The sequence below is a fragment of the Rattus norvegicus genome, chromosome 16 (genome assembly GCF_036323735.1).
Source record: "Rattus norvegicus strain BN/NHsdMcwi chromosome 16, GRCr8, whole genome shotgun sequence".
Lineage (NCBI taxonomy): Eukaryota > Metazoa > Chordata > Mammalia > Rodentia > Muridae > Rattus > Rattus norvegicus.
Genome location: NC_086034.1, coordinates 58,371,815 through 58,388,646, shown reverse-complemented (window position 1 = coordinate 58,388,646; position 16,832 = coordinate 58,371,815). Strand labels below are relative to the sequence as shown.

The 16,832-nt window shown below is 42.7% G+C and overlaps 1 protein-coding gene across 5 annotated transcripts in view; it reads right to left on the bottom strand.

Annotated features, from left to right (window-relative positions):
* The window catches only part of Mtmr7 (myotubularin related protein 7), a 90,928-nt gene that overhangs the window by 47,036 nt on the left and 27,060 nt on the right, over positions 1–16,832 (bottom strand). For 3 of the 5 annotated variants that reach the window (NM_001107312.3, XM_063275429.1, XM_063275430.1), the window contains exons 2-4: positions 16,439–16,561; positions 14,565–14,727; positions 5,012–5,169 (exon numbers count right to left, since the gene is read on the bottom strand). In NM_001107312.3, the coding sequence (NP_001100782.2) occupies positions 5,012–5,169; positions 14,565–14,727; positions 16,439–16,561 (444 nt within the window). Of the gene's footprint in view, positions 1–2,512; positions 2,728–2,769; positions 3,245–5,011; positions 5,170–14,564; positions 14,728–16,438; positions 16,562–16,832 lie in introns of those variants that run through there. The other 2 variants (XM_039094531.2, XM_039094532.2) reach the window with 2 other exon arrangements.

Genomic DNA, 16,832 nt, shown 5'->3' with positions numbered 1-16,832 from the left:
AACAATGCCAAGCAACCAGAGCTTCCAGGGACTAAGCCACTACCTAAGGACTATACATGGACTGACCCTGGACTCTGACCTCATAGGTAGCAATGAATATTCTAGTAAGATCAGCAGTGGAAGGGAAGCCCTTGGTCCTGCTAAGACTGAACCCCCAGTGAACTAGATTGTTGGGGGGAGGGCGGCAATGGGGGGAGGATGGGGAGGGGAACACCCATAAAGAAGGGGAGGGGGAGGGATTAGGGGATGTTTGCCTGGAAACAGGGAAAGGGAATAACACTCGAAATGTAAATAAGGAACATTCAAATTAATAAAAAAAAAAAAAGAAAGAAAGAAAAAAAAAAAGAAAAGGAGCAAAAAAAAAAAAAAAAAGAAAGAAAGAAAGAAAAATTTACCTGAAAACTAATATGAATTCTCAGGAGACTCCATATATTCAAATCATTTCTTCCTAAAGAACAGTTAGGGACTCATACTGCGTAATTTCCAGGCAGGTTACACAGCCACATGTAACCAGAGTGTGACACTGGCATTAGGACAGACAGAACAATGCAATGGAGGGTCCACAGAGAGTGTCATAGGTGCAGCTGAGCAATCCTGGTGAAGGCACCAAAGCTCTTCCTGGGAAAGCACCGTTTCCTAACCAGCTGTGGGGAAAACAGAAAATTCACACCCAGCGGGAAAAGGTGAGCCCTTAGACCTTATACAAAAATTACCTCCATAGGGATGAGAGGTGTAAAACGTCAGATGCAAAACTCCCACAGAAGTACAAGAAGAAAAGTTTCCTATTAAATCTGGCTTTGATTTCTTATGTACAGTGTCAAAAGTATAAACACTGGGAAAAAAGAAGAGACTACATTGAACAATCACGTTTATATACCCAAGGAGCAACCAAAAGAATGTGAAGGTAGCTAAATCATGTGTGCCATATAAGTTTGCTATCCAAAGTACATAAGGAACTTCAGGTCAACAAAAGCAAATGGCTTAACTGAAAACCTGCAAGACTTGGAAGTCTCCAAAGACATGCAGAGTAAGTCAGCATTCGCATAAGAAGCAGCTCAGCACCACTAAGCTGCCAGTGAAAGGAAATCAACTAAGCTGAGAAACTGCCTCACAAGTGTTAGGCTGGGCACCACTAAAGCAAAGCGGAAAACAAAGATGCAGAGAAACCAGAACCCTGTGTATGCTGGTGAGACTCTGAAGCTACACAAGCACAGTGGAAACAGTCCAGAAGTCCATCACAACTTTTAAAATACAATTACTACATGCTCCAGAAAACTCTCTCTGGGTAAATCACCAGGAGAGGAAGCCGACTTGCAAAGAGGTTTCACAGCTCCTCACCAGAGGGGCACTGTTTCTGATAGCTGAGCAACACAGTCCCCGAATTCCATCAGCCTACAAAGGAACAGAATGTTTTCTATTCACATAGGAATATTAGCCACCCTGAAAATCAAACTAAATTCTGCAGTATAAGCCACATAAAGGGAAAACATTGCATGATTCCATTTATCTAAGAGTCGAATCCATAGAAACAGGAAGTAGAATGCTAAGCACCAGGCCGAGCACACAGGAGAGAGAACTGCTCTTTAGTGGGCGCAAAGTTTCAGCTTTGCAAGGTGAGTTCTGGAGTTCAATTGCACAGCAATGTGGCATACTGAACTCTACTGACCTGCACATTAAAAACCGAGAAGACGCCAAACCTCCCTGCTGTCACTTTATAGCTAGTTCACAGAGCTGCAGTCAAACTCTGTAATGAAGACTGCGCCCACAGCAGAGCTTACACAGTCACATTTTACAGTTCCTCAGAAACAGCCCGAGATGTCTGCTTTTAAAAATCAAAAGGGACAATTTTGAGAGAAAGGGAAATGTTCACAAGAACAAAAAATGCTTTTCTGTTGCTTTTGACTTCTGATTTGGTTTTGTTAGTGAATGCAATTTGGGCTATTGTTTATGAATTTAAAAAATATTATTTTTTTGTCCTCACTAAATAAATTAGCCTGCCTTTAAGGCTCATGTTGTCTTGGTGGTGTCCTGCTCTAAGCAATCTTTTTCTGTAATTCTGACACTGATTCCGTAAACAGTTCCCAAGTCCTTACTTTCTTACTGTTAGACCTGGGGCAAAGATGGCCACATTCTCAGAACTGCTCTTTGCTGACTTGGGTGTAACCTTTCAGTAAATGTATTTATCTACACAGATGGTACCCATCCAAGATGCTATCCAAGGAGTCTGAGTCAGACCTGGGGTAACTTGTTGGCAACTAAGAAACATCAACACAGTAACCCCTTTTAAGACATTTGGATCCTAGAACTTACTTCAAAGAATTTATGACACCACAAAGTAAGTAATAAAATATCATAAAATAATAAAATATCAAAAAATAAAATAAAATAAAATAACATGTTAAGATTTAGCTGTAGGGAACTGGTTTAGTTCTAATTTAGTTAAATTTAAAAATATGATTAAATTAAAATCAAGTCTAATTAAATATGAAGTTTAGATCATATTTTAACTTACATTTCAAGGAAGACTGAGCAATGTGTTCCCAGTGTCCAGGGACTGAACCTGGGCCTCTGTGTACTCTACCACAGAGGTAAGTCCCTAAAATTTTATCCTTGTAAGAGACACCAGTTACTTCACCTAAGCGGAGGTAAATTCGGGATTGTATGTAAAATGAAGTCTGAGCTTACAGACTTAGGCTGCCATTCCCAAGTATCACAGGTACACCACTGACAACAGAGATGACCACGCTTAACCTGCTTCAGGCCACGTACACTCAGCTGACGTCTTCTGGATGACTCCCAAGTTCTTCTCATGCCATCCACTTGAAGGACTTAGGCAAAATATAAAATAACTCATAAAGCAAGAGGGGAAAATACCTATTTTTCTCAGTCTTAAATTCATATTCACAGGAAGTGGATTGAGATGAAATGTGGTCAGTGGATGAGGAGTCAGAACGTGCTTTGTAAGACAGTTTCTGTTCTGTCCCTAAGCTGCCAGTAGAGTAAGGTATTCCTGTGATGTTTCTCAAGTCAGAAAATCCCCAAGGTTTTCACCTCTTCTGTCACAACAGTCTATAAAGGGCCAGGCTTGCTGTGCTGGCTGTCATTCTGGAAAAGAAATGACAAGTGACACACAGCTTTGGGTCTGTGTAACGCAGGACTCCAGTTACGACATATGACTCATATTTGTGATGGTAACTGTAAGGCGGAGTCATCAAAAAAGAAGAAGCATCAAGAAAATATTATTCACTGGTTGTGCTTCATTTTCTTTTCTTCTTTGCTCAAGGACAGTCATATACTTGAAGAATAAAGACATCGACTTCCTTTACAGAAGTTGGATTTCCCTTCATTCTTTCATCTTATGGCTAAAACACTGGGTGTAAAAGTTGACTTTAGCAAGAGGACAATCTGGTCTAGTGATACTGACCTGACAGTCACAAAGATTATGTAAGGTATCATTATTAAGTTCAAGCAGAATTACAAAAAAGATTTATTTACTGTCCTAAGTAACCAACTGTATCTCAAATAATCAGTATCTCTGAGATATTCTGGACAATAGTGAAAACCCACCCTATTTTAGAATAACATTTTAGAATTTATTATCAAACTACAATAATCATAGTAAAAAAGTTAATTGTAGATCCTACACAGTGTCAAATTTAGACAACAATTAGCAATACATAAAAGCACAAAACACGAGCTGGATGTACCCCAAATGGTAGAGTGTTTCCCTAGCATGTAAGAAGTTCTAGGTCCGATGTCCAGACCCCGTAAGTCAGTCATGGAAGCATACTTTATGCCCCAGCACTTTAAATGCAGAGGCAGGACCAGGAGGTGAAGGCCATCCTTAAATGGTGAATATGAGTTCACTCAGAACTACTTGAGACTACCTCAAAAAAAAAAAAAAAAAAAAAAGGAAGGAAGGAAGGAAGGAAGGAAGGAAGAAAAGAAATCATAAATCAGAAGGTCTGAAGGTCAGAAAACATGCTGGGAAATATTCATAATAGCTACATGAACAGTAACAGTTACTAAAGCAAAATGGTGTCTATAAATATACACCAAGACAATCTTATAAAATGAAGGAACGAGAATGTGAAGAGTGATTCAAAGTCACTATGAATGGCCACTAAACAGGGCACTACTTAGTAAGAAAAGAGTCTATCAAAGTATGTAACATGGATGAAGGAAAGAAAATAAGACAGAAGAGTGGGCTTGGGGTATATCTCAGTGGTATGCCATTTACATGACATGCCCAGAACCCGGGGCTTGTGCCTCAACATACATACCCACAAATACAGTACAGGGTTAAACCAAAGGAACTGTCATCTCTCCCTGTCACGCCCCAGTCTCTATCTCCCTTTTCTTGCTAACTCCCTGGAGCACTAGGAATTAATACTGACTTGTGAGCTCCTCACTGGAGAGACCAAGAGGTTCACTTGGCACTCTTTCCTGGGAGTATAGGCACATTTTTTTCACATCTCTCTAGGGAGCCTCTCAGTGACCTTATGTACCAATTGAGAATACAGTGAGCACATCAAGAGGCTGGTGCCAAACTGCCATCAGGGTCCCTCTGATTTCCACACCAATCGTCCCCTGTGCTATAAAAAGACATGATGGGAGAATGAGGTCCCAGCCAGCTCTCTCATCAACTGCTGGCCACAAAGTCTCTACTGAGCCTTCCTGAGTTTACAAATGCTCACCCTCAAGAGAAGGAATATGTAGGGATGGACTTGAGGGACGACTGCTTGGTGTAGTTATAAGAGAAGGCCGGAATGGGCTGGGATATAGCTACAGTGGCAGATTACTTGTGTGGCATGCATTAGAGAAGAGCCTGGGTTCAATCCCCAGTGCTGGAGGCGGGTAGGAACCAGCACAATGAAAGGTGTGGGGAACCTCGACTTCAACTACAAACGAGCCGCAAGAATGTAGAGGAGATAAAGGTTATCCCATGCTCACTGACATGGTAACTTCATGAGAAGTCATGGTTGTTTTCCACTGAAATGGCGCCACTCACTCTGTAGTCTCTATTCACATCGCTGAGCTGCCAATAATTATCCGGGAGGCCCATTCGCTTGTATTCTTCACTCAGGTCAACCAGCAACCAGCCCTGCTCTCGTTCTTCCTTATCCAGCTTGGGGTTGAAGGAAAAGCAGTATAGCTCCTCGTATCTCACTGCAAGAGAAAGAGAGGAGTCAGATCAAGCGAGGTCAAAGCCAGACCCCATCTGCCCAGCCGGAGCTCACCGTCCCAGCATCCCACCCCGACACAGGCACAAGGGCAGCCAGCCATGACCAGAAGACCTGGAGGCATCTGGATGCAGCTCATCAGGAGCCTCTTCCCTGTGAAAGCAACGCTTCCTTGTTGGCGGTTTTAACTACTTTAAAAGTGAATATATTTTCTAAAACACATACGATGTGGAGCACAAAAATAATTAAGAATGCAGGGATTCATCAGACATCTATCGTGTTTGGATTTGGAATGGATTCTAAGAGACAGGGGTTTGATGCTCATGGTATTAAGAAAGCAGGAACAAAATAGTTTACAAAAGGTATGGATTTTGCAACATGTTTCCATTAAAATGTGTACTTTTAACAACTACACATAATATAATTGTCGGCCCTTAAGATATTTACAGGACTAACTAATGAGATCAGTTCGTAATGCTTGGAGTATAAACTACAGGATGCACCATGAAAGCCTTCCTTCAGCTTTGCTCGGACCCCTCAGGCCTATGAGATCAAGTCCAAGAGCCTCACGGTTTCCCTTATCCCAATAAAATCTAGCATTGGGCGCTTTTTGCTCCAGCCTGGCCTTATAAGAGAAGTATACAATTTGGCACTGCCTGACAGAAATACAATGTAACCTGTACTGTCATTACAAAACTTCCTGTTTCCACATTAGAAAAGGAAACTGAAATTAATCTAGTAATGTTTTAGTCCAATATAGCTCACACAGTTATTTTAACATGTGTATAGTACAAAATATAGTACAAAATACATATTTTGCTTTGTTTCTTGGGACTCCACGTGTGGTTTTTATTACTACAGCTCAGTTCAGGGACAGTTCTGTGGCCAGTGGCTGCCATATTGGAAGTACAAGCCTTAAGTCTTGATAATGATGAGGAGGCGGCCTTGTTTTTAGATTTTGTTCTAACAAATCAATCAATCCAACTGGTACACACCAATGCTAACCCTCACTTCAAAGATGAGAAAGGTAAGGTAAAGGAGGCTGAGGAGCAGCCCTCACTTGGGGTCACAGAGATGGTACACGCTCCGCCTCACTGTGCTCCATGCTCCCCAACAGTAGCTCTCAGCTCTTCCTAGTTCCCCTCCTCCACCTAACTTCCTGTCTCTCTCCAATGTGTGCCTATATCCTCGGTATTCGCAGGTCCTCCCATTTGGTGCTCAGCTTGCTGACAGCCCTCTGTGCAGGCAACTTAATGCTTCTACAAGTGACTGCAGGCCCCATACAGGACCTGACCAACAGCAAGGAGCCAAGGAAAACTCAGCTGCAAGCTTGTTTTGACTGCTGTTAAGATGACTCACCCACATGAAAGAAGAAAGACTCAGTCATGTTTTGAAGAAAGATAAGGGGAATTTTCAAGGACCCAGTCCTTTTCAGCAGACCCACAAGAGGCCCAACTAGGCAGGTTATTCTCTACTTGAATGTGCTTGATACACCTTCTCAATTGTGAAACAGAACAGGCTGTGGGTCAGGAAAGAAAGAAGCACACACACACGGACACAGACCAGGTCTGTCATATGAGCTAATGGAGAACAACACAGAAGACTGAGGTCCTGTTCTGGGAACAGCCGGTTCAACTCTGACCCATCTTTTCCATTACTGAGTACCATTTTCATGACTGCAGACTTCTGCCACCATAACGCTAACTGCAGATGCAATTTGTCAGAGATGCCGAAAAGATCTCTTGAGAAATCTTCAGCTCCCTGGTGGTAATAATGGAAGTTAAGCTCCCTTTGTAAAATGTTTACAAATCAGTTTAAAGGTAGGAGGAGAAAAACACCCCATGACTGACAGCTCTCTGTATGTGGGCTGATGCTGAACAAGACAGAGGTCATTCTGGAACTGGAAGACATCAGACTAGGTCTACACTGAAATTGCAAAATGTTTTCTTTTCTTTTGAGCACTTTTATAGAAAAGGACGATAAACAAATCCTCAGGCCCAATTTTAAGCAAAATTCCATGAGGGCAGGAAAGCCTCCACATCATTGTTGACCAAGTCTGACTCTTGCTAATGTGCAGTGGGTTAGTCTCTACTCAGGGGACAGCCTACGCTGTACACTGGCGATTATGTAATTTGAGAAATTAAAGCGTACCCTAGCACAGATAGAAATTTTAGAGAACAGTTCCCATTTCATAATTGGTCTTCCCACTCCGATGCTTAGCATAAAATATGACATAAATTTTAACAGTCACCAGGGAAGTAAGATTTTTAACAACTGGCCTAAAAATGTTTAGGGATATTCTGTCTATAGATATGTTTTTGATTTTTATAATGACAAATTCTAGGTATTTACCTATTTATGAGGATCAGTGTGGTGTTGAAATTATTGTGTGTGTGTGTCTCTGTCTCTCTCTGTCTCTCTGTGTCTCTGTCTCTGTGTGTGTATATGTGTGTGTGTGTGTGTGTGTGTGTTTCTGTGTGTGTGCTCACGCCCTGGCAAAGGCATGGTGATCTGACAACAACTTTCAGGATGTGATTCTGCCCTTTCACAGTGGGATCAGGGCATCAAACTCTGGTCACCAAGCTTGCACATCAAGCAGTTTAAACCACTGAGTCGTCACCTTGCATGTCCTGTCAAGATTTTTTAATACAATGTGGAAGGATTAAATCATGGTAATTAACTTGGAAATAATAAAGTTTTGTGGGGAGTACATCTGAAATCATAACAGTTCTGAAATGTATGATACTTGTTAATAACTAGGCTTGTCATGCTGTGTAACAGGTCAAAAAACAAACGAAATAAAAGCCGGCTTATTCTTCCTTGGATAAGACCTTTCTTTTTCTTTTTTTAATCTTTTCTTTTTTGTTTTTTCTTTATTAACTTGAGTATTTCTTATTTACATTTCGATTTTTATTCCCCTTCCTGGTTTCCAGGCCAACATCCCCCTAATCCCTCCCCTTCTCTATGGGTGTTCCCCTCCCCATCCTCCCCTGATTACCGCTCTCCCCGCAACAATCCCGTTCACTAGGGATTCAGTCTTGGCAGGACCAAGGGCTTCCCCTTCCACTGGTGCTCTTACTAGGATATTCATTGCTACCTATGAGGTTGGAGCCCAGGGTCAGTCCATGTAAAGTTTTTGGGTAGTGACTTAGTCCCTGGAAGCTCTGGTTGGTTGGCATTGTTGTTCATATGGGGTCTCGAGCCCCTTCAAGCTCTTCCAATCCTTTCTCTGATTCTTTCAATGGGGGTCCCGTTCTCAGTTCAGTGGTTTGCTGCTGGCATTCGCCTCTGTATTTGCTGTATTCTGGCTGTGTCTCTCAGGAGAGATCTACATCCAGTTCCTGTTGGCCTGCATTTCTTTGCTTCATCCATCTGGATAAGACCTTTCTACTCCCTCTTCTCCCGCCCTTGCACAGCCACCATCATTTTTCCTACAGACGTAGGAGTATGAGTCGTCCATCTGTTTTAACCTCCAAACCTCAGCACAGATGTGCTGTATGGGCTTCCTTTAGCTTATTTTATTTCACATAGGATTCTCTAGCTGCATCTACACTTTCACAAATGATAGAAGTTCTGCCTTCTTCAGAGCTCAATGCAATCCATTGGGGATTCGATGTGGAGTGTCTCGGAGAGGCTCGGCTGTTTAAATGCTCTGACTTGTTGGCACTGTTGAGGAGACAGAATCTAGGGGATGTGGAGTTTTGCTGGAGGTCGCATATTACTGGGGAGGGCTTTGAGAACTTTATAGTCTTACCCTACTGCTAATTTGTTCTCCCGGCTTTTTGGGTGTGGTTGAAGAAGTGAGCTCTCAGCTTCCAGTGCGAGCTGTCTCCTGGACTCCAACCCTCTGCAATTCCAAACCCAAACAAACACTCTTTCCACAAGCTGCCTTTGCTGATACTTCAGTCAGAGCAATAGAAAAGTAACTGGCACCTATGGACGGTGAACATTTTCCTCATCCATTCAGCAGCTGATGGACACACAGGTTAAGAATCTGTGCCACTACACTGAACATGGAAGGAGAATCTCTTCAATGTAATGATTTCAAATCTGTCAGGTGAATCAGATGGCAGCTCTATGCTTAGTTTTTTGAGGAGTGTTCACAACGTTTTTGATATTGGCGATACTCATTTATAGTCCCGCGGTATACGAGAATTCTCTTTTCTGTATATCCTTTCTGATCTCAAAGAGATCCCCTTCTTTTTCACATTAGCCACTCTAATAGATGTGAGGTGGTTTCTCGACGTGGTTTCGTTTTTTATCTCCCTGGTGACTAGTGATGCTGAGTTCTCACTTGCTTCCCACTCAGATCTTCCATTTAGAAGTGTCTGCTTAGGTCCTGTATCTGGTCTTTGCTACTTGATGGGTTCTTCTTTTTCCCACCCTTTATCTTCCCCTCCCCGTTTCATCTCCTATCATTCAATAGGAAAGAAAGATAAAGGGGAAGTGGGAGGAAGGGATGGGAGGGAAGGGGGAGGAGAGGTAAAGAAAGATCTGAATCTAATTTCTTCTTTGAGCACAACTACTGACAAACTAACACACAATCACAGAAACTATCCACAGCTAGCAATAACACGCCTCTGTTAGAGCACGAGGCAAATCATAGTCACCTGCTGGGAAGCAGCCCCATACCTCCACACCTGGGGTTAAAATGCAAACATATTCTTATAACATTTGCGTGCTTTTAAAGAAACTTAAACCCCAGAATTCTCACTACAGGTGCCTGTAATTCTAACCTGGATTATGAGATTTTTTTTTTTTTAAACACAGAGTTAAGTTCCTTATATGGTTTGGGTATCAATCCCTTGTCTTACAAATACAGTCTTTTGATACACAGGCTGTCTTTCAGTCCAGGAACTACTCCCTTTGTTGAATAGAAGCTTTTCATCATATAGAAATTGTCAACTTTGAACAGGGAGAAAAATATTTGCCTATTCAGCAAGGCAATTCACTCAGCTGATTCACTCCAGACATAAACGTTCCTCAGGGTTTCCATATCTACAAGTCTGTGCCACCACCTCCAACCAAATAACTGTCGTTGCATTGGCAAGGGCTTCATCCTAGGGTATTCCGACTAGCAGGGCACTCTGGCCCTCCTCCTATAAAAAGCAGAAGCAAAACAAAACAGTAACAATGAAAAAGCAAACAAAATCAAGCTTCTGAACTACGGGAATAATCTAAGAGGCACCTCTAATTTTAAAACTTGCCTTTTAAATTACAGAAAGTTACAAACTATATTAACACCTTCTGGCATACTACCTACTGAGACAAAACCTTAACAAAGGCAGACTTCAGTGTTTTTCTATCCAGAAAAGAAAACAGACAATTCATAAAATATCACATGAAATGAACTAAGCTTCAGTATCTCTGGGAAGCCTGACTGGCATGTCAGTCAAATGCATACTGAAAACCGGGCTTGGAGACTTGCGCTCTCCATGTTTTAGCCCCATTGCTCACTGCATCTTCAGACCCTGGGAAGCAGGAGTCCTTCCACACCAGCTCAACTTCCTTCTCTCCCCACTGTGTTCTCCCACAGGAAATTGAATTTCCCTAGCGCAAACCCAAGTTCACCAAGTGCAGATGCTCAATGCGGAACCTGTCGCTGACGCTTTGCTCTTTTCTCACAGAAGGGGTGTCACCCAGCCAACTCCAGAGATATGGGTCACAAGGGAAACCCTGGGAAGGAGGAAAGGCATTCGTTGTGCAGAGATTAGCAGAGTTATGAGAAGAGGGTATTCAGAAAAAAGCAAAGAGATTTACCTTGCTGTAGAGTAACTTCAAAAAATAGAGGGTAGCTTAATATTAAAAGTACTTTAAAAATTAAAAGAAAAAAATTAAAGGGATGAGAAGGCTACCAGCAGTCACCAGGATATGGAACTGTGGAGTTTGTTAGGCCAGAGGCTAAGCACTGACAGCCAACTGCCTTAGACTTAAAAGTCCACTGAAGTCAGCTGACTCAAAGTAAACGCCGCTACCGCCATCGGAGAACAGCGAGGAGATGACACGGCCCGTTACAGCCATCGGAGAACAGTAAGGAGATGACACGGCCCGTGACTGGATTGTGCACCCCTAACATAAAATAATAAGGGTGTCTCACCTCATCTTACTTTAAGCAAGTCCAAGTTCAAATTGACATCATGGCTGTGGGAGCTACTGTCTTGGAAGAGGACTCCCAGACTCAGACGAGCATTGTCAATGAAAAAAAAAGAAATCACCAGGGTGGGAAAAGGAAGAGTCAGTAAACGGGGGCCTGGGTTTGATCTCTGGAACTGACTTAAAAACATCCAGGCACGGTGGCTCAACCTGAATCTCATCACTGAGGAAACAGAGACAGGCAGATAGATCCCGGAAGCTGTCAGCCTACTTGCTATGATCCATGCCAGTTAGAGACCCACTCACAATACACAAGGTCTAGAGAGATTCCCTAACCCTAACCCTAACCCTAACCCTAACCCTAACCCTAACCCTAACCCTAACCCTAACCCCACATGCAATCCTTAATTCCAATGCCAGGTGATCTGGTGTTCTCTCCTGGCTCCTTCAGAAGCTGCAAACGTGTGGTGTAGACATAAACACCATCAAGTACTCATACACATAAAACAATAAAATACAAATGAACTAAAAATTTAAAAAACTAAAATAAATCAATGACTTGACAGCTCTTGATGAACGATACTTGAAGTTGTCCTCCAACCTCCACACACGAGAGCACAAGCACGTGCAACCACACACACATGAATATGTACACCTACGTGCACAAAAATAAACTGCCACTGGAAATTTGCCCAAGCATCAATGATTTGGACAGCATAAAAAAAAGCAGCAGACTAAGCAGACGAGACAAACTCAATCATGGGACTTCTGAAAGCCACAGTAAATACAGAGCTGTGAGTGTGGCTCAGCGGTGCAGTAAGGAGTTACCCTGTGCGTGGGTAAGCCCTAGGTTTGATTCCCACCACCAAAAGTGGGGAAATAGCCAGAAGAATAAATGGGAATTAAGATCACTTTAAAAGGCTGTAATTTAAAAGTAATTTAAAAGAAAAAGAGGGGAAAATAAACATAAGAAATTATTTAAGTATGTAAGGACACGCAAACATTAAAGCAGGCAAGATAATTGATAGAAAAATAAACAGCAGAGGCCAATCAGAAGGGGGAATACAGGCATCCAGCACATGGGAAAGCTGAGCCCTCTGAGAATCAGGCGTCCTTTACTCAGAGAATTTCAGATCCTCACGAGCATGTCAAACCCACCAGGTTAACAGGATTTCTCAACCCTGGGCCCAACCTCTTTTGACTGAATTATCTCATACTGTGATCCTTTCTAATCCATGACCAAATGTTTATCCATCTTTGTTAACATGAGATGCAAACCAGTGAAATTTCTTCCAATTTTTTAGTTGTCCTAGAAATCCTGAGGACCTATATAGCTTAGAAAATATCTCCTTCATAGGTCTTGAACTCCCAAACATTTTTTCTTTCCTTTAAAAAAAAAAAAGCCTCTGTAGTACCCTGCAATTAGCCATATCCGCAAGAGATGACATACGTGACCAGAAGAGACTCTGAGCTGACAGGAAAGGACCCTGCACTGTTCCTTCACCAGCTAATAATTCTTAGCGGCCCCTTCCCTCTCCCTCTCCTCCTTACTCTGACCTGCCTACAGAAGGAATGATGGCTGCTTTGTATCTGAACCCTCCACCTCCACTCATCTTCCTGATCTCAGTCCTACCGGTTACACCACGTCACGGCGTCAGCGCTCCATTTGGGAGCTTTAGAACCGCCTAGACTTTATAGCATCTTCCCACACTTACTAAAATGCTGTGTGTTATGTAACCTGACATTTTTAATCCGAGTGTTTCAGAATGCTAGAGACATTTTAAATCCACTCAGGTGACAGTTTTAATTAAATTAACTGCTATGTTTTCTTTTTTATGGAAAAGGCAGCCAACCAAGTCTTTTGACGTCATCTAAAATCTAATGAGCGAAACGTCACCTTTTAAGAAAAAGCACGCGTAGACTCCCCACCCTTAGAGCCACTCTTTTGGCTACTAAGTCCTTCCCAGTTCTCCAGCTACTCCTAAATCCCACTAATCCAGTCAGAGCACATTTATTACCCTGCACATCCATTAATCACTGACACAGAAATTGCTGGCACAGAACTCCTCTTGCAAGCTGTGCTGCATGCAGCCTAGCCTCCATCTTCCCAGAGCTGCTGTTCCAATTATAGAGCACCCTCCAGAAGAGTTCACCGCCCCTCTGGCTTACTCTGCACTTATTCTGAACGCGGCAGGAGGTGGGGAAAGGAGAACGAAGCAAAGTGAAAGCCACTAGACTGTGACAGTTCCCAGGCATGGCTTCCATGAAGGAGCGCTGGCTCTAAGTTCCCTACAAATGCTACAGTCCTGTCATAGGGAAGGCAGAACCCAGCCCAGTGCCTTGCAAAAGTCATCATTTCGTAAGGAAACTATAAACACATATCCTATCTTCCCATTGAAGCCTTTCATGGGACTCTGAAGTACAACCTAGATGGTATCTTTTTACTATAATTCCCAAGAAGCCTGGAAGCATGCTTCCTTTAAGCAGCTCACACAAGCCTGGCAGAGAGTCAAGGAACACAAGGAACACTTCTCTAGAGGTATACAGTGAGCTCTCCATCCAAAGACCCAAATGCTATATGGGCTAGAACAAGACAGTTACACAGACTGCCCATTTTCCATCTCCAAACACTCTTCCCACCATGGGTGTGGGAGGCTCTGTTTGGGAGAGCCAACAGAACTTCACCAACAGTCAGGGATGCTAACAAACACTGAGGCAGTTGTTACTAAAGATCAAATCAAACATGATATCCCCTTGGAACCCTAGCTGAACAAAACAGCCCCGCAGCGGCTCTCACCCCTGTAATTCCAGACCTGAGGAACCTGTGACATTGGGCCCCTCAAGGCTGCATAGTAAGACCCTGTCTTAGAGAAACAGACAAACAACCCAAGTAGGGCACTGTGTGTGGGGAAGGACACACTAGAAGTTTCGGATATAAATGTTTTCCACACTGAACAATCTGTAAGTTCTGCCCTAGGCGTCATGCCAAGTGATTCCATTAACAAAGTTGTATAATTTTTTAAAGATGATTTCAGACAGAAAGAAAAATACATTATAACCGCTATCTAGGAAATGAGAATACAACAGTTATCTAAAGGGGGCCTATGTGGTGAATAACTCAAGGGAGTCCTCGAAAACCAAGGTTAGTGATTCAGGTGGTTATTAGGGCAAGAATGGCAAGCAAGTTCTAAAACACTGCTATCCCTAAGCCTAATACGAATCCTTCCCCATGCGTGCTTGTGCCTGTCTTCAGAAGTCACACATCAGATGCCAGGTCCCTTTGCCTACCTGGCCGCGCAAGGCGTATCAGAGAGACATACACGTCGTGGCAGTCTCTCTCCTGCGGTATGACAAGTTGTACAATCTGAAAGTTCTTGCAGCGAATGAGTAGAGGGCAGCCCGTAGCTGTCGTCGCCTGCTTTTCAATGGTGGAGATCTGACTGTGAAGTATCTAGGACCAAACATTAATATGAGTAGGACACGGTAAGAAACAAAACCGACAAAGGGCAGACAGGTCTCTGAGCCACACAGACAAGAAACACTCCTCAAAATATGCCTCGCTCGATACCTGTAACTCTGGTTGCAAGACCTGGAAGGCTCTACGTTAGAGTCCGCTATAAAGATCTGTACCTTAGCACCAAGCTTTGATAGCCATGATTATTACTTTGGAAGGGAGTATTCTGCATTTAAATTTACACAGCTCCAGGTAAGGAACATTTGGGCAGTTAAATGTCAGGTGCCTTTCACAGCTAAAATTAAATCAGGTCATGGGAAGTTAGTAAAACAGACTTTTGCAATCAATGATGGCTCCACTGGGAAGTGCCACCGTGTTCCTTAGTTCCACGTGGGATGTTCAAGTTCAGTGGTCACTTGTTCTCTAATCTGTTAGTGCTCAGGCAGTCGGCAAAAGGAAACACTTCCCTTTCTCATTGGCAGTACAGCGATAGACAGACATGATGTAGAATCATTAAATCAAGCTAACTAGTAATATACCATATACATCCATAAACTTCCTGAGCTACCATTTTTATGGTGACATATTTGAAATTTACTAAAGATAATTTGAAAGATATATTATGATTCACTCTAAACCCTTGTATACAATACACTCAATCTCAAAGCCTGGTCCTCTGGTCTACCTGAACTGTTACTCTGATCAACAACTCCCTATTCCCCTCCTCCTTACCTCATCTACAGCCTCTGGAATAAACCACCATTCTATTAAGAAAATAGGCTGGTAAGAAAATCAACCATTCTGGACTGTGTCTCCCTGACTTTTGAGGAGAACTATGTTCGGTCCTTAAGGGCAGTCCTCCATGAAGTCCCTGTGATCACAGGCATCCCTCTATGTGAGTATGTGAGGGACTGGCTACCTCTGCTACTGTATCCCTGTCCATGTGTGTGGGAATGGAATCTACATGTCAAGATCTTGGCTGTGGGTTATGAGGCCATGTTTGTGCTGCTATAAAAAGTCAGAAATGTCTATGGTTTGCTGATTAAGCACAAAAACACCTGGCAATGGGACTAGTCTGTAGCTTTCCTTTTCTTTTTGACATTATCAGAAAAGTAATGCCAACATCATAAAATAAAAGAACCGATAATTTAGAAGTCCCTGCGAAGGAGAGGGGTCCCTGAAGCTCCACCCTCATTGGAGGAACTCTTAGCAACCCAGAGCTGTAGAGACAATATAACCATGCACACATAGCCAGTTCTAACCGGACTCAGGGCATTATTCACAGAGATAAGAAGGGGGAACTGAGGTTGGAAGGGAGGCAGGATCAGGCACTAGGGGAGCAGAGGAATGCCTCTGATCAATATGCAGTGTACAAAGCTTTCAAACACTAACAAACGTGTAAAATATCCTGCAGACAACAGTTATAGTCGATCAGGTATTGCAGCAGGCTACACCTGACAGGACTGAGAGCCTCCTCCTGGCTATGCATAGGGCTCTAGCAGTTCAGCCACTGCTAGGTCTACCTTTGACAATGTCTGGATATCAGTGTCTGAAATCTCCAAGTACATCAAGGATGGGTGTGATTTCAGAAGGAAATTCCTTTTCTAATACAGCTCAGAAATCGCTTCCAAAATGCCCCCCAAAAGTCCACATTCCCCATCCTGAAATCAATGAAAAACACATAAGACTAAAGATGCAGACGCCATACCCAGGTTTCTTTCCTTGTGTCGGGTGCATTTTCCACGAATATGACGTGAGTGGCCGTCAGATACAAAGTTCCCAGCGCTGCTTTTTTACAAGACACTCGGTCTACCAAGCGCACATTTTCAACCTAGAAAGGATGGATGAAGATCAAAAGAGCCAATCACAAAATATCCAGGAACCTTATATTTATTTACTCTAAAACTTACACGAGAGAATGTCATTAAACTAAAACATGCCCCTTACCTCAGCAGCACACTATGATAATATGTATCTAATAATAAAACACCAGTCATGAAAACATGATTTTAAATGTGCCACAAAACATTTACCAGCTGCATTCTTTCCTTGACTTTTGAACAGGTCCGTGTTTTTATTTCATTGTAGCTATAGGACACTTA